At 44.2% G+C, this 18,389-nt stretch overlaps 1 protein-coding gene across 1 annotated transcript in view; it reads left to right on the top strand.

Annotated features, from left to right (window-relative positions):
- UTP20 (UTP20 small subunit processome component) overlaps positions 1-9,506 on the top strand; it is a 399,297-nt gene extending 389,791 nt beyond the window's left edge. The window contains exons 61-62 of the mRNA XM_029599719.1: positions 7,731-7,876; positions 9,137-9,506. Coding sequence (XP_029455579.1) covers positions 7,731-7,876; positions 9,137-9,292 — 302 coding nt within the window. The 3' untranslated portion in view covers positions 9,293-9,506. The remainder of the gene's footprint in view (positions 1-7,730; positions 7,877-9,136) is intronic.
- The last annotated feature ends 8,883 nt before the right edge of the window (positions 9,507-18,389 follow it).

Below are 18,389 nucleotides of genomic sequence, written 5' to 3'. Positions count from 1 at the left end.
TCAGACAGAATAATCAGATAAGAGTGGTTTTATTAAAGTTGTCTAGCTTCACATTCCAGTTGATGAAAACCAGTAAAAGAATGTGCACACAACTCCCAACAAAAGCACCACTGTAGGTGGAAGAGGAAGAAGATCTTAGTGGTTAGAGTACTGGACTATAATTCAGGCCATGAATTCAAGACTCTTGGTACACCTCTGTGTGACTGAGCAAGTCACTTCATCTCCCTCTGCCTCCAAGCCAAACCGAAACCAAGACATTTGACTTAATCTGGCTTTCCCTGTACATACCCGGATCAGTCCAGACTCCTGGGGGTTTTGCCTCCCCTCCAGCAGATGGAGACAGAGAAGTTTTATCAGACTCTGCCCTATATCCTAAGGTTCCACCTACAGTCTGTCAGTATTTCTCTGTCTCCAACAGATGGTGGAGGTGCAAAACCTAGTCTGTACTGATTACTTAGTGTAAAAAAAAAAAAGACAAAGTTAGGGAGTTTGTTTCTTTAAATTCTACTTAGGTTTAAAAAAAAAAAGCAAAGGGACAAGGAAGATTTCTTCAGCCTCCCAGGGGATTATTAGGTCCTGAGGGGACCATCCCCCCTGGTGCTTGAGGCAGCTGCGGCTAAGGGTCGAGGGCCCTGTTGCCACTTTCAAGCAGCTCTGGGTATGATACCGGGGAACTCGGCTCACTCACCCCAGGAGAACCAGGACCCTTGGAAGACTGCCAGGGAAATTGTTTTCTTAAAAAAAAAAATAAAAATAAAAATGTGAACATCTTGCTTTTCAGCGCTCAGGCTTTTCCTTCCGTCGCTGCCGGAACAGATCACTTCGCCACCGTTTTTTCACTGCTCCGGTTTATTTTTAGTTCTCTCATGATGCCACGCACGCCTGTCTCAGGACGGCCTCTGTTCCTCTTGTCTCCCCAGTGGGGAGGGAATCTTCGCTGTGCCCAGGGATGGCAGGCACAGCGCATGCAAAGCTCCGACGGAGGTTAATGGACTGCGGCCCCCTTCTCCTGATCTATTTCCGCTGAGCTCGGAAACGGAAGCCATTTTGAACATGTTTAGGGCAGCGACGCAAACTGTGGTGGGGGAGTGGATTCTCTCGCCTTCTCTTTCCCCTCAACAAAGGGCCCCCGGGGGGCGAACCAATGGGGCATGCCTCGCCTGCGACGGAGGACAGCCCTGAGGGGGCTTCACTCTCCTCCTCCTCGGAGTTTATTTTACTGCTTCATAAGACCTTTAAGGCCAGGAAGTCAGGGAAAAAGCAGGCTGCAGGGAAAACTTCTTTATTGGTACCACGGTCGAATCCACGGAAGCGGTCCAAACTTAAGGGGAGCGCAGGGTCTTCAAAGATGAAGTGCCAGTTAAGGTCCGTGGTGCCCCATACAGATACAGATTCTTCCGCGCAAGTTTCTGACCCAGATGATCAGGGCCTGCAATCCAAGCCCCCGCTGGGGGTGTATGTAGATGCAGATCAACAGCAGGAGTCAGGTCGCGGCTCCCATATTGTTGAAAGAGATGACCCGAAGGTGGTCCGCCTGTTTAGAAAGGATAAGCTGGGTCCGCTTATCCCCGCAATTCTAGGGGAGTTAGGCATTGAAGGGCCGCCACAGGAATCTAGAATAGGGGCTATGAATCCGGTGTTGTTGGACCTGCGGGGTCCGACCACTGCTTTTCCTTTTCATTTCTCCGTAATTGACTTGCTGTTCAGAGAATGGGACACCCCTGACCTGGGGTTGACGGTTAGTAAAGCTATGGGATAAGCTATATCCTCTGCCGATGAAGCTTTAGACCTTCTTTGAGTTTCCAAGGTGGATGTGGCGATGTCAGCAGTCACCAAAAAGACCACCATCCCGGTCACGGGAGCGACAGCCCTCAAGGACCTGCAGGATAGAAATTTGGAGCTTCAGCTCAAGAAAATATTTGAAGTCTCGGCACTGGGAGTGCGAGCGGCCATGTGCAGCAGTTTTTCTTTGCAAGCTGACCTTCGCTGGGTGCAACAGCTGGGTGCAACAGCTGCAGGCCAACACCGATCTTTCGGAAGGGGAAGCTCTCCAGGCCCGTTGCCTGGAAGCTGCAGTCACTTATAGTGCGGATGCTCTTTACAATCTGTTGAGAACTTCGGCCAGGTCCATGGTGTCGGCTGTCTCTGCACGCAGACGTCTGTGGTTATGGAATTGGTCTGCAGATGTTTCTTCCAAAGCGCAACTGGGTTTGTTGCCTTTTAAGGGCAAGTTGCTTTTTGGAAAGGACCTGGAGGACATGATTCAATCCCTGGGAGAGAATAAGGTTCATCGTTTGCCAGAGGATAGGCCCAAGTCGAGGGGCTCTTTTTCTACTCGGGCTCTCTTCCGTGGGAATCAAAGATTTCTAACGCCCCGGTCTACTGGCTCCTCCTTTAGGCAAAATTCGAACAGACAGCAGTCATGGTCTCAGTCCTTTCAAGGCCGATGCTTTGGTAGATCCAGTAACCCCCAGTCTGCTCCTGGAGTTAAGTCTCCACAATGAAATTCCGCCGGTCCATTCCTCGGTACCGGTCGTGGGGGGCAGACTGTCGCTCTTTTACAAGGAATAGGCCAAATTGACGTCGGACCAGTGGGTTCTCACCGTGATAAGACAAGGTTACGCTTTAGATTTTGCACATCGCCTTCGGGACCGGTTTCTGGTCTCCCCGTGCACTTACAAGGAGAAACGAAAGGCAGTGCAAGACACATTACAGAGCCTTCTCGAGCTCGGCACCATTACGCCAGTTCCTCCTGTGGAACGGAGAATAGGCCGCTATTCCATTTACTTCGTGGTACCCAAGAAAGAGGGTACCTTCCGGCCCATTCTAGATTTAAAACAGGTCAACAGATGCCTTCGGGTGCCTCGCTTCCGCATGGAGACCCTGAGGTCCTGTTGCAGTCATGCCTGTTCTTGCCCTCGCTCCACCCTCTCTACCTCTGAGGCGACTCCCTTCGGGTCTGATGGACAGTTGCTGCCGCGGCTTCTCCTCGCCATTTCTCCCGGAGTCCCCAGGCTGGCCTGACGCTGCGGATCTGCCATGTTCCTGATGACGTAGAGCGCGCGCGCTCCGAAGTTTGTACCAGCAAGGGCGCAAACCTCGGGGGATTCCCCCCCGTAGTGACGTCATCCACTTCCAACATAAAAGGTCTTTGCTTACGCTTACGAATCGAGTTAGCAAGGGATTGATTGCGGGGATCATCTCGACCTGCTTCATTCTCCACTGCTCTGCCTCTTCTAACATACCAGGGGTACCTGCTCCTCGGGGGCCACGCTCTCTCCTCTTGTTTTCAGATTGCTAGACGGGATCCGGTACTCGCTGCTCGAGGGCCTACGTCCCTGAACGCTCAGAAGACTCCCTACTGCCTGGAAGCGATCGCAGACATGAACATTGTGAGTTTCTTTTCCAGTTGCATATAGGAACTGGTACTTGCTCCTCAAGGGCCCATGTTCCTAGAACTCTGAAGATTCTCTTCTGTCTAAGACGCTATCGCAGGTACGGAGATCGTGAGTTATTACAGATAGGAACCGGTACTCGCTCCTCGAGGGCCTGTGTTCCTAAAACCTTCCGAAGACTCCCTTCTATTTCAGAAGTTATTTCCTAAAACACCATGCCTCTTGTATATAACATTTATTTTGTATACTATACTTAAATTGTATATTATTTAACCATTTCTATTCTCTCCTATCTTCTTCCTTCTCCAAGTTAGGCTACCCTTGTTAAATGTAACTGTACCTTCGATCACCACAGTTCTAGTTTTTATGTATATAATGCACTCCTGTTTTATGTAAACCAGCAAGATATGTTTTCATGATTGCCGGTATATAAAAATTCTAAATAAATAAAATAAATAAATATACAGATATTGTGAGTTCTTATTACAGTTTGCCTAGAAACCATTACAGAGATAATTAACTGTGAGTTACCATCGCTCTCTCAGAGCTGTTCCTGGAACCAGGTACTCGCTCCTTGAGGGCCTAACTCTCTCCAGCTACTGATCTTTATTAATATCTATGAGAGTGTATCATCTACTTCTGGTTATGTATCCAGCATACCCTGTCTACTCACTATCTATGAGTCTCTCTCTACAGCTCAGCAGTTCCAGGATCTGAGGGACTTCAGCCCTGCTGGGCACATCAACTCACTACTGCCACCTCTGATGGTTCTACTACCTGTCTAATAAAGAACTATCTGTGTCTGTCTCCATACTCCAGCCTAGTTGGTGGTCCCTCTCTTGATATCCTCGAGGGCGCTGTATTCTGCCATCAACCCAAGGATTCACCATTCTACATTAGAGTGCTCATCTCTCACACTTCAAGAGCTGAGTACAACAAACTGCTACCTTGCAGTCTACCCTCAACTGTTGCTAACATCTTCTTCCTCAGGAACTGTATCATAACCAATTGCTACTTCTTAGCAGGAACCATACAGAGGGCCAGCACCTCCCTTCAGGGGAACTCTCGTATATCAGGTTGCCACTCTGTGCGGAGATCCATAACAGATATTATTTCCTCCTCTCTGGAAGAATAGATCTTAGATGGTTGCTGACCTCTCCTCTCTGGGGAGCATCTCCATAGCAGCTTCTACTACAGATTGCTATGCAGCAGTCCTAACCTATAACAGACTGTTAACCCCTAGCAGACACTCTAACAGATTGATAATTGCGCCTCCTGACGGGGTGATTGACAACAGACTGCTAGCTCCTCCCTCCTGGCGGAGTCTAGTCACAAAAGATTGCTAATTCCGCCCTCCTGGCGGGGTGATCGATAACAGATTGCTAAGTCCGCCCTTCTTGAGGAGTGAAGCATAACAGGTCCGTCATTGCCTCAGTACGAAAGGGAGAGTTTCTAGCATCACTGGATCTAACTGAGGCATATTTACACATCGGCATCTGGGCCACCCACCAGAAGTTCCTAAGGTTTTTCATCCTGAGATATCATTATCATTTTTGAGCTCTGCCTTTCGGGCTTGCCACCGTGCCCAGTAGCAGCGCAACTCCGGAGGAAGGGATTCTTGGTACGTCCATACCTGGACAACTGGCTGATTCGAGCGAAATCGGAATTGCTTTGCCATTCGGCGATCCACAGAGCTCTTCAGCTATTGAGATCGCTCGGTTGGGTAGTCAACCTTGCCAAGAGTCATCTGGTACCCTCCCAGGGGAGAGTTTTCCTTACCATAGACCGCATTGGCAAGCTGCAGGGTCAGGTTCGAGACTTATTGTTCAAGCATCCTCCAAAAGTACAGGATTACTTGCGGGTCCTAGGATCGATGACTTCCACTCTGGAGTTAGTGCCATATGCGGCCTTTACAATCTGCTTTGCTTTCCCGATGGAACCCAGTCTCCAAGCAGTTTCATTTGCCCATTCCTCTTACAGATTCTGCAAGGTCCAGTCTCAATTGGTGGCTCCTTACGGACAACTTAACCCGCAGAGTTCCCTTGGTAATGCCCGAGTGGACAGTGGTTACCACAGATGCCAGCCTCTCCGGCTGGGGAGCGGATTGTCTGGGGAAATCGTGCAGGGTCAATGGTCCCAGGAAGAATCTCGGTTGTCGATCAATCGTTAGAAGCTTTCCTTCCACTCCTGCAGGGAAAGTCTGTCAGGGTGCTGTCCGACAATGCGACCACGTGGCTTATATCAGTCGCCAAGGCGGGACAAAATGCCAACCAGTGGCGGTAGAAGCTCGACGGTTGATAAGCTGGGCGGAACAGCATCTGGTCAGCATTGCAGTGTCTCATATAGCCAGCATCGACAACGTTCACGCAGACCTTCTGTCGTCATCGTCTCGATCCTGGGGAGTGGGAGTTGGCCGACGAGGCTTTTCAGCTCCTATGCGACACGTGGGGCACACCCAGAATGGATCTGATGCCAAAGCCCCGTGCTTCTTCAGTCTCTGCAGGGAGACAGGAGTGGATGCCTTGATTCTTCCCTGGCCGACAAACGTCTTGCTGTACGTGTTTCTGCCTTGGCCTCTGATCGGCAAAGTGATCAAGCGAATAGAACTCCACCCGGCGGAGGTGATCCTTGTAGCTCCAGAGTGGCTGAGACGTCCACGGTTTGCAGATCTGATCAATCTAACAATGGTGGGGCCCCTGCAGTTTTGGGATTTCCCGGCCCTTCTACATCAAGCACCCGTCTGTTTGGAAGAGGTGAATCGCTTTTGTCTAGCGGCATGGCTTTTGAGAGGCAGCGTCTGAAGAATAAAGGTTATTCTGATGCGGTAGTGGCTATGCTTTTGAGATCCCGTAAGCCATCTACTTCCCTGGCTTATGTCCGGGTGAGGAGAGTCTTTGAATCTTGGTGCATGGAACACAAGGTGGTTCCTACCCTGGTCAGACTCCCTTGTCCTTCTTGGAGCCTCAATTTGGTTCTCACAGCTCTGTGAGCTGCGCCCTTTGAGCCTCTAAAAAGGGTGACGTTGAAAGATCTCACGTTAAAGGTGATCTTTCTGGTGGCTATTTCATCTGCTTGTAGGGTGTCAGAGCTTCAGGTGTTATCCTGCAGAGAGCCTTTCTTAAGAATTTCTGATTCTGGAGTCTCCTTACGGACGGTTCCTTCCTTTCTTCCAAAGGTGGTTTCCTCTTTTCATTTGAATTAATCTGTGGAGCTCCCGTCTTTTCCAGAAGTGGACCGGTTGGATCCCTTTTCCAGAGACTTAAAGAAGCTAGATGTTCGCAGGGCATTACTGCATTATCTGGAGGTTACAAATAGTTTCCGCTGTCTGACCATCTTTTTGTTCTGTGGAGTGGTCCAAAACAAGGTATTATGGCTTCTAAGACTACAATAGCCCGCTGGCTGAAGGAGGCTATAAGTTCAGCGTATTTGTTGCGTGGTAGACCCCCTACCAGTTGGACTTCATACCCATTCTACCCGTTTGCAGGCAGCGTCTTGGGCGGAGTGCCAACAAGTCTCACTGTAAGAGATTTGCAGGGCGGCTACGTGGAAATCTTTACACACCTTTGCGAGGCATTACAGACTGGATGTCCAGGCCCCGGGTTCTGGGGGTTTGGAGAAGGTGTGCTCTGAGCAGGCCTCTCCGGGTCCCACCCCAGGTAAGAAAGCTCTGGTACATCCCAGGCGTCTGGACTGATCTAGGTACGTACAGGGAAAGGAAAATTGGTTCTTACCTCCTAATTTTCGTTCCTGTAGTACCACGGATCAGTCCAGATGCCTGGAGTCCCGCCCATTGTAATCACAGAGGCAACGGAGAGTCCGCTCATTAAGCATTTGTTTATTTGGGTCTCCAGATCATTTTTGTTCAGTGTTCAACGGGATCTGTTCCCATTTGGGTTAGTGAGCCAGTTCAGATAAAGTGTTATTTGTATATAGTTAGTTTGGTTTTGAACCATTCTGCTTTGATACTGAGTAATACTGGCCCCTTAGGATATAAGGCAGAGTCTGTTAAAACTTCTCTGTCTCCATCTGCTGGAGGGGAGGCAAAACCCCCAGGAGTCTGGACTGATCTGTGGTACTACAGGAACAAAAATTAGCAGGTAAGAACCAATTTTCCTTTCCTGGTCAGTAAATTAATTTATGCATGCTTATCCATTTTACACAAGATAATATATTATCACTTGAAGCATTTTTTAATGTAAGAATCTTATTTTGGGTAGAACCTATTATCTAGGATCATTTCTTTAACAAAGCTTTCATCCTTGTATGAGTTTTTGAAACAAATCAGATCACATTTTTTTTTTGAAAGATGACTGTTTTTGTTTTATCTTTGGTTAGATCCCACACTGAAGAACCTCTCTCAGGAGATTATAGACCTTCTGAAGAATTCCGTGGGTCTGGAGAGTTTTTCCTTGGCATTCGCTGTGGTGCAGAAGCAAGCCAATCAAAAGAGGGCCACTAGGAAAAAACAAAAAGCACTACAGGCAAGATTTATTTTATCACCTTATATTGTGTTCATCCATACATAGCCTCACTTGTTCCTGGGGTCTTCATAAACTATGGTACCTTTTGTAAAGGACCAACAAACAAGATAGAATAGATGGGAGAAGGGGACCAATGAGATCTCAAAAGTTCATGTATTACATTTTTCGTTGGTTCTTTTAAATAGATATAAACCTGCAAAGATTCCAGTTTTCTCCAGGGCCTATATGACCATTAGAACTCGACACCACAGTTGTTCCTTAAAAGAAATTATGAAAAAGGGGGAGTTCTTCACCTAGAACCAGTGTTAGGCTCATAGAATCAGAATTCTTTCTTCGCAATTGCTCTAGAATGTTTCCCCTATTTTAACTGAGCCCTCCATTCTCACTCTTCCTAGTCTGCTCATTGCAGCAACTGTGCTGCGGCTGGGAGCCATGCTACAGGGCTTCTTCCAGACAGGACTGGTGCAAGGGTCTGTTGCGCCCTAGGTAGACCAATGTAACACCGCACCCCCAAACCCACCCCAAGTTGAAAGTGCCCCTCTGACAGTGGTATTATATTTGTGTTCTGCAAGTGCTGTCACCCTTCCTTTCACATTTTGAAATGGCACTCTTGCCTATCCCAGCAGTGCCCCGCCCACTGACGCTGCTATTGCCCTAGGCAAATGCCTAGTCCCGCCTACTGGTTGCGCCAGCCCTGCTTCCAGAACCCTGTATCATGGGCTCTAAAATCCAGTCATAGGTTATCTCCTACAATTCCCTCTCACCATGGCTATGAACACTCTTTGTGGAATCATATCATGAGTCACATGAGCATGTGTTGTTTTATATACTTATTGACTCAAAATTCTGAAAGAGTAAAATAAACGCCTTCAGCCTAAACATAAAATAATCATAGTAATAGTGCAATCTCATTCCTTATCCAAATTAGTTTTTGTAATCTTCCTTGTGCTCCTCTATATTGGGTAGTTAAAAATATCTCACTGTTCATTTTTGACTTAAGAATGAGGTTACATGGATTTTTTTTTAATTGTTTGGGGGTGGGGTAGTATTATGGTACTTGGCTAGATAAAAAAAACCTCCACCCCTGCAGTGGTTGTGATCTTATAAACAGCAATCACGTTTGGTTGCTTAAATCTGGATCAAAGCTGAATCTAAAATTAATTTAAGAGCTCCACTCCCCCATCTTCCTCCTCAACGAGAGAAAACTAATAAAATTGACTGCTTCATGTATGCATATTTTTCTGCTTTATTTTTATGTAGGCTGTTGCCAATCCTGATATAGCTGCCAAAAAGAAGTTAAAGAAACATAAGAATAAAATTGAAGCTAAGAAAAGAAAAATTGAGTTTCTGCGCCCAGGTTACAAGGCCAAGAAATCCAGAAGCCATGTGCTTAAAGATTTAGCAATGGTGGAATGAAGTTCTGCTATGCAGAGCTCAATGGACTTAACACAATACTTGTATATACTGAATTTGGAGAGGAGGTATGATGCTATACTTCAGAGAGTGATTTTATCTTAGTCTATTCTGAGCATTTGATGTAATGCAGCTTATTGGAATGTACCCTAAAATGTACAGTTTTATGTACTACCACTGCGCTTTTCTAATTAAATGCGCTGATGAAGAATTTGTACATTAGTGTCTGATCTATTTATTGACTTTAGTGTAAAAAATGACTGATTTAAGATTAGAAACAAGAGAAATAATTTGTACAAAAGCTTGTGCAAATTAAGTTAAGCATAAAACTTGCATAATGCGAGTTAGCAATAGATTAAAATATCTTTATAAACAAGCAGCAAGTTTTCATACAAATTGAAAGGAGGGTTTGTTTTTTGGGGGGTTTTTTTATAGAAAGGTAGCTTTCTCTGGTGGAACGGAGCTTGTATAAGCCATTGAGCTGCAAGGACAGAGGCCCTCAATTCAAGTGCATTTCTGATTACCTCTGGTTATCCTTCTTTGTATATGGTGCTTCTTTCAAGTGGTTTGAGGAAACCAAACCTTCCTTATTCTCTAGACTAGTCCAGACAATTGGGTTTTTCTCTCCTACCAGCAGACTAAGCTAAGAAAGCAGGTGTTGCGAAAGGGCTTTCCACAAAGGAGGACTTCTCAGGTCGTCACTGTGGTTCCATCCCATCCAAAGAGGAAGAAACTGTAGAAGGATTTGAATTTTGACCTGGGGGTTTCAGTAGGGGACATGGATGACTGCCTAGGGGATGATAACAAGAAGTAATAAATCCCAGTAATAGAAGGGGATACCCCTAAGGTGGTGCATCTCTTTAGGAAAGGAAAGTTATCCTCTGATTTCACAGGTGCTAGCAGAACTAGGCCTAAAGGAGGCTACAGCTAAGTCTGAGCACGAAGGGGAGGATCCCGTCTTGGAGGGGCTTCACGGTCTTCAAGGCTTTTCCCTTCCATAGGACAATCAAGGCCCTTGTGTTTAAACAATGGGATTCCAATTTGAAAATGAGCAAGACAATGCCAAGGTTTTAGCCCCTGCTGGAGGATGCATTGGAACTTCCAGCTGCCATGAGTAGATGTCTTAGTATTGGCAGTTACAAAGAAAACCCTCCACTGGGATAGTGGTCATGTAGCTCTTGATGATTCCCAAAATCAGGAAATGGTGATTCAGCTCAAGATAATGTTTGAAGTATCAGTCTCTGTAGTAGTTTCATGGCCCAAGCCTGTTTACGTTGGGTACAACAGAATCCAGTCGCAGATATTCTCACAAAAGGAAGCAGAACACTTGGAAACTGGGCTGGCCTTTATCGCAGACACACTGGATGATTTACTTCATGGACCTACTACAAATATGGTTTCTGCATTCTCTGTCAGACACCTTCTCTCACTCCACAACTGGGAATGTGTGGTCCAAATCTTCCTTTCAAAGAAAGAACATTTGGAACAGATGGTTAAACTGTTTGGAAACTTGAAGTCTCATAAGATGTTGGAAGATAGGTCCAAGGTGGGACCAGAAGTCCTTCCTCAGGAAGCAGAATTCAGTAAGGCCTGGCCTTACCATCTAGCAAAAGAGTCCACTTCACAATGGCAGTATCCAAGCAAATTACAATCCTTTTGGGGGAGGGGCTGTAAGACCTCTCATGAGAGCTCAGGCTCCAGCTCAGGAGGTCTTAGAGGTGCAATGAGATTCAGTTGGTTCACTGTATGTGCGTATAGGATGAATGGCCCAGTTTTACAAAGAGTAGACCAAGATAACAATGGATCAGTGGGCCGATTTCAGTCATAAGGAATGGCTATGCTTTAGAATTTGCTCATCTGTTGGTTGAAGCCTTCATGGTCTGCCTGTGTGCTTCAAAAAGGTAAAAAAGCCACAGTTTTATCCATGTTGGATTGCCAACTTCTGGTGAGTGTGGTAATTCTTGTCTCAAAGAAGAGAGGTTGGGGCAGTTATTCAATTTACTTTGTAGTGCCAAAAAAGGAGGGCACTAATCAGCTCATTCTGGACCTCAAAAAGGTAAAACGCATCCTTATGGGTGCCTCACTGTTGGCTGAAAACTGAGTTCCATGATCGTGGGGGTCAGAAAAGGAGTTTCTGGTGTTCTTAGATCTGTTGGAAGCCTATCTTTATATCCCTGTTTGAAGAGATTCTTAGCGATTTCTCAGAGTTGCGCTGCTCGGGAGGAGGGAGCCATTTTCAATTTCAGATATTTCCATTTGAGCTGGCAATAGCACCCCACACATTTTCCAAGATGATGGTGGTGGTAGTGGCAGGGCTGCGATCATGCACAAAGAAGGTATTCTGGTGCCTCTCTATTTGGATGACTGGCTTATTTGAGCAAATTTGAGGGCCATTTGCCAACAGTCTGTTCACAAAGTGTTGCAGAGCTTGGGGGAAGGTCATACATTTTTCCACGAGCAAGCTAACTCCATCACAGAGTTTGGAATATCTGGGGATGTATTTCGAGACAAGTGTAGACAAGCTGTTCCTTACAGCAGACAGGATTCTGAAACTGCAGGGACAGATCATCACTTGTTGCCCTGAGGAATCACATGGGCTGGGATTATCTTCAGGGCCTGGATTCCATGGTGTCTAGGATAGACCTGGTTACTTGAGCATTTGCTTAGATGAGAACATTACAGAGAGTCCTTCTATTGTGATGGAGTGCCCAGTCAGAGGATTCAAGGTCAGGTTACCCATCTCTGAGGAAGCCATATAGTCTTTCCTCCAAAATAAGTGAAGTTGGAAATTCCAGATTGAGTCATATTGACAATAGATACCAGTCTGAAGGACTAGGGAGCCATTTGTCAGGGACACACAGCACAGGGCCTGTGGTCCATCAATTAATTAGAAACAAAAGCAATAAGGAAAGTGTTGTTCTTCCTTCTGTTACTCCAAAACAAGACAGTGAAAGTCCCACCCAGTAATGCCATGGCAGTAGGATATATCAGACCGGGGGGAAGAGGGTGCACCAAGAGCCTGGGATGATATTCTTGTGGACAGAAAGACATCTGAGGGTCTTGTCAGCGTCTCATGTAGCCAGGGTGGAGAATGTGTAAACATATTTTCTGAGCAGTCACTCTACCCTGGAGTGGGAGTTGAAGCAGGAAGTGGTGGTGCTCATAGAAACTGCTTGGAGGGGGGGTCCCCAGTTGGATTTGATGGCAACCAGCCTGAATGCCAAGACTCCACAATTCTTCAGATAAAGAAAGGAGGAGGGGCTGGAAGGCCTCTGCACTTTCCCAACCATGGTCTTCAGTGATCCTGCTCTGTGTGTTTCATTCTTGGCCTTTGATTCGCAGGGTAGCCACGCACATATAAAAGTGTCAGAGGCATGGTTTATTCTGCTAGCTCCTGAATGGCCCAGGTGACTCTGGTTTGCAGTCTTGATAAATCTCAAGGTAGAGGGTCCCTTAAGGCTCAGTCATATTCCCAGACTGCTATGTCAGGGACCAGTTTTCTTGGACAAGTGAATCACTTGTGTCTCTCAGCCTGGCTTTTCAGAAACAGTTGTGTTAAGGGGTACAATCATCACAACCTTGCTACAAGCTAGAAAACCCTCGACTTCTCTGGCATTTGAGCAGGTTTGGAAGGTGTCAAGAGTCCTGGTTTCAGGAGGCCGGGGATTGCTCTGCTTTAGGTTTCAGTTCCATGGATCCTTTCCTTGCTGCGGAAGAGATTACAGAAAGGTTTGGCCCTGAGCTCTCTTAAGGTTCAAGTTGCAGCATTAGCCTGTTACAGAGAGAATGTGCATTAGACTTCACTGGCCTCACACCCAAATCAAGTGAGATTTCTCAAGGGAGCATAGTATTTCTCAAGGGAGGAGGAATAGCCTAGTGGTTAGAGCAGTGGACTATGAACCAGGAGACCAGGGTTAGAGTCCAGCTGTCGCTCCTTGTGACCTTGGGCAAGTCACTTTACCCACTTTACTCCATTGCCTCAGGTACAAAAACTTAGATTGTAAGCCCTCTGGGGATAGAAAAATACCGGTGTGATATCTCAATTGAGATCGAATGTCGGTATATAAAATAATAAAATTTATGCTCCCTTGAGCATAAATACTATACTCAAGGAGTTAACATAAAACCAAGGGTACATCAAGCCCAGCATCCTATTTCCAACAGAGGCCAAACCAGGCCACAAGAACCTGGAAATTACCCAAACACTAAGAAGATCCTATGCTACTGATGCAATTAATAGCAGTGGCTATTCCCTAAGTAAATTTGATTAATAGTGGTTAATAGACTTCTCCTCCAAGAACTTATTCAAACCTTTTTTGAACCCAGCTACACTAAACTGCACTAACCACATCCTCTGGCAACAAACTCCAGAGCTTTATTGTGCGTTGAGTAAAAAAGGATTTTCTCCGATTAGTCTTAAATGTGCTACTTGCTAACTTCATGGAATGCCCCATAGTGTTTCTATTATTCAAAAGTGTAAATAACTGATTCACATCTACTCATTTAAGACTTCTCATGATCTTAAAGACCTCTATCATATCCCTCCCTCAGCCATCTCTTCTCCAAGCTGAACAGCCCTGTCCTCATAAGGGAGCTGTTCCATCCCCTTTATCATTTTGGTTGCCCTTCTCTATACCTTCTCCATCGCAACTATATCTTTTTTGAGATGCGGTGAACAGAATTGTACACAGAATTCAAGGTGCAGTCTCACCTTGGAGTGATATAGAGGCATTATGACATTTTCCATTTTATTAACCATTCCCTTCCTAATAATTCCTAACATTTACTTTTTTGACTGCTGCAGCACCCTGAGTCGATGATTTTAAAGTATTGTCCACTATGATGCCTAGATCTTTTTCCTGGGTAGTAGCTCCTAATATGGAACCTAACATCGTGTAACTACAGCAAGGGTTATTTTTCCCTGTATGCAACATCTTGCACTTGTCCACATTAAATTTCATCTGCCATTTAGATGCCCAATCTTCCAGTCTTGCAAGGTCCTCCTGTAATGTCACAGTCTGCTTGTGATTTAACTACTCTGAATAATTTTGTATCGTCTGCAAATTTGATAACCTCACTCGTCGTATTCCTTTCCAGATTATTTATATATATATTGAAAAGCACTGGTCCAAATACAGATCCCTGAGGCACTCCACTGTTTACCCTTTTCCACTGAAAAAAATTGACCATTTAATCCTACTCCATTTCCTGTCTTTTAACCAGTTTGTAATCCACGAAAGGACATCGTCTCCTATCCCAAGACTTCTTAATTTTTTAGAAGCCTCTGTATCGCTCCATGGTGAGACCGCACCTTGAATACTGTGTACATTTCTGGTCGCCGAATCCCAAAAAAGATATAATTGCAATGGAGCAGGTACAGAGAAGGGCTACCAAAATAAGGGGAATGGAACAGCTCCCCTATGAGGAAAGACTAAAGCGGTAAGGACTTTTCAGAGTGGAGAAGACAGCTGAGGGGGGATATGATAGAGGTGTTTAAAATCATGAGAGGTCTAGAACAGGTAGATGTGAATCGGTTTTTTACTCTTTCGGATAATAGACTAGGGGGCACTCCATGAAGTTAGCGTGTGGCACATTTAAAACTAATCGGAGAAAGTTCTTTTTCACTCAATGCACAATTAAACTCTGGAATTTGTTGCCAGAGGATGTGGATAGTGCAGTTAGTATAGCTGTGTTTAAAAAAGGATTGGATAAGTTCTTGGAGGAGAAGTCCATTACCTGCTATTAATTGAGTTGACTTAGAAAATAGCCACTGCTATTACTAGCAATGGTAACATGGAATAGACTTAGTTTTTGGGTACTTGCCAGGTTCTTATGGCCTGGATTGGCCACTGTTGGAAACAGGATGCTGGGCTTGATGGATCCTTGGTCTGACCCAGTATGGCATGTTCTTACCCTGAAATAGCACTGTCCCATTGGTTATCCTCCTTCCACCAAGTCTCTGGGATGCCAATTATGTCTATCTCATCATTTGCTGCTATACACTCTAACTCTCCCATCTTACTTTTTAGACTTCTGGCATTGGCATACAGACATTTCAAAGTGTGTTTTTTTGTTCCACCATAAAATCTTAATTTGGTTGTGACAACATTGTGTAAGCCTCTTTCAGAATCATTGAGAAGGGCATCTTTGAAGAACCTTACCTTAAAGACTTTTTGAAAACTTTGTTCAGTGAGGTATTTTGGAGCTACAGGCTTTGTCATGAGGGATCCTTTCCCTCAGTTTTCACATTAGAAAGAACCAACTTTTTACTGAAGGTAATTTTCTTTTCATTTAAGAATTGTGGAATTGCCTCCTTTTAGGAAGTTGGAATCTTCTTTTGCTCATGCCACAGCACTTCATGTTTTGGATGTGCATGGGGCGCTACTGAGGGTCACAAACTACATTTGCAAATTGAATCTCCCAACAAGGCACAGGCACCTGTTGCCAGATGGATTATTTTTATTTTATTTATTTAAGGCTTTTTTTTTTTATACCGAGGTTTAGCTAGCTGCCTTCACTCCAGTTTACATAGAACAGTATGTGAACTCAGAAAAAAAGTGAAAACACGAGTACTCCTTATTGCAATTGAACACCAAACATTACATATAACAGTATCTGATCTGAGGAAAAAAGCTAAAAACTAACATCAGCTCCTCCTTATGATTGAAAGCTATATTCACCATTAAACATTACCAAGGTAAGTCCGTTACATATATCAGGTAGCAGGGGGGATATAATCTGGGTAGGGATCAATGTGTTTTATTTATTCTACCAGTCTATTTTAAAACGTACCTAGTTCTAGATTTATGCTAGATATTGCATACCCGACGAAGGTATGTATTGGATTTGTCGGGTGCTGTTAGCTAATGCCATCCTTGCGTGATGAATAAGCATGTTTTGAGCTCTTTTTTGAAGGATTTAAATTTGCTTTGAGAGCTCAGGTGTTCTGGTAGTGAGTTCCATAATTTTGGACCAGCAATAGATATGGCTCTGTGACTGCCTTTGCCTACATTTGCAAGGGGCTTTGGTCTCATTCCATTAGGGTGCAGGCTGCATTTTGGGCTGAATGTCTGTTTTGCCGCAGAAGATCTGCAAGGTAGCAACTTGGTCTTACATACTTTTACTAAACAAAGGCTGAATGTTCATGCTTCAGCCACAGCTGTGTTTGGTAAAAGTATGTTGTGAGCAGGTCTTTTGGGTTCCCGCCTAGTTTAGGGAAGATTTGGTGCATCCCAATTGTCTGGACTGGTCTGGGGATCATTAAAGAAGGAAAAATTAGTTCTTACCTGCTAATTTTCTTTCCTTGAATCGCACAGACTAGTCCAGAATGCCACCCTGAATTTCTGCAGAACACTTATTTGTATATGTCAGCTGATTGTTTTGTATGGATGAACAAATTCCTCTTGTTGGAGGGGGGTCTCCAGTTGGATTTAGTTACCAATAGTTTATTTTTCCCCTCGTTTAAGATAAGGGTTTAATGTTTTTTTCTTAGCTTGGTTATAGATTATAGTGCGTGCCTTCAATTGGCACATTGTCTTATGTACCAGCAGTATAGTAAAGCTTTTCTTTTGTTTTCATCTGCTGGTAAGGGAGAAAAACCCAAATGGTCTGGACTGATCTGTCCGATTCAAGGAAAGAAAATTAGCAGGTAAGAACCAATTTTTTTTCATCACTCTTTTCAGAAGATACACAAATAGTATGAAGGACCTCATAGTCCTAATAAGCTGCATTCTGATCACTGACCTTTTTTTCCTCAAATTGCATGGAAGACAGTGTGTATTTACTAAATTCTCCACCATTTCACCATTATTACTAGCACAATGCTAATCATTCCAAAAGCAAATTACTGTTAGATGCTGCTAAAGCATCATCACGCTTTGGTTTTTGCACCTCAGGTCTCTCATTCAAGACATAAAATTGCCTAACAAAACCATTCATCTCCTGCCAAGTCAATGGCATAACAAATAGCAACAGGGGTTACTTAGTCTTCTGCATGTAGAGATGCAGACAGGATGTTTCATTCCATTTGTATTTCTTATTTAAAAACAGAAAAGCATTAACCCTACAACAGCACTGGGGAGGACATATACATCGACAATGTTTAAAAAAACAAAACTTTTTTCTCTTTCATTTTGTTTGCTATAAAGTAAACACATCCTGCACTTAAAGTTTAAAAAAGGAAAATACTGAAGTTTATGATTAAAGGGACACTCCTGATTTTCATGTTTTTGCTCCACCCTAAAGCCTGGCTGACTTGATGCTTTTAGGTTTTGTGTTTTCCTGCACTTTCACTGCCCAACACTGCTACTAGCAGCACCAACAAACTCTGAAAAATTCTCACTTCCTCTCCATCCTTCCTCCCCTCCTGATTTCATCTGTATCTAAATTGGAGCTCTTCAGAATTTATTCTAGCTACAGCAACAGGGAAGATTTCTAAAAAAAATTAACGATAAAGGCCCTAGTTTTGATGGTCAGATTTTGCATATTCCAGAAGCAGGAAGCAAGCAGGTTTTTGTGTATGATGTCACATTTTGTCAACATCAAAATTCACTTCATCGCTTTTGTTTTGACAAAGGAATTTCCTTGTTTCTCCCATATTTTCTGCCACCTGTAATTAGGAGATTGAAACCAATGTGTTTTCTCTATAAATCAGAAAGAAAGCTGGCAAATTCTATAAAAGGCGGCTCACTTTTGAGTAAATTTCCTGTGATTAATTAACATAACACACAGAAGATTAGACACTTGTTGATCAGTGATTAGAATTAGCTGGTTATTACCTGCTCCAAATAGTTAACACAATAGCCAGTTTGTTTTTTTTAGAATGTAGCTTGATAATGAAAGCTGCTCCAGATTTAAATTTTAATCCCTAATGCACTTTAGGGAGAAGAGAAAAGAAGGAATGTACATTGAATTTGTCAGATAACTGTAGTTACAGTATCAATTTGTTGTAATGTATTACTTAGGAATTAACTATACTTTTCAGAATTTAAACTATTCTGTTTATTTTCTGTAATCGGCTCTGGCTTTGCTCTAATAATAAATACCATAAAGCTTAGACTAGGAATCTTTACGACCTTAGCCTTAAGGTTTCAACAGTTTC

This window comes from Rhinatrema bivittatum, chromosome 4, assembly GCF_901001135.1.
Source record: "Rhinatrema bivittatum chromosome 4, aRhiBiv1.1, whole genome shotgun sequence".
In the NCBI taxonomy this organism is placed as follows: Eukaryota; Metazoa; Chordata; class Amphibia; order Gymnophiona; family Rhinatrematidae; genus Rhinatrema; species Rhinatrema bivittatum.
This window is presented reverse-complemented; position numbering and strand designations above follow the sequence as displayed.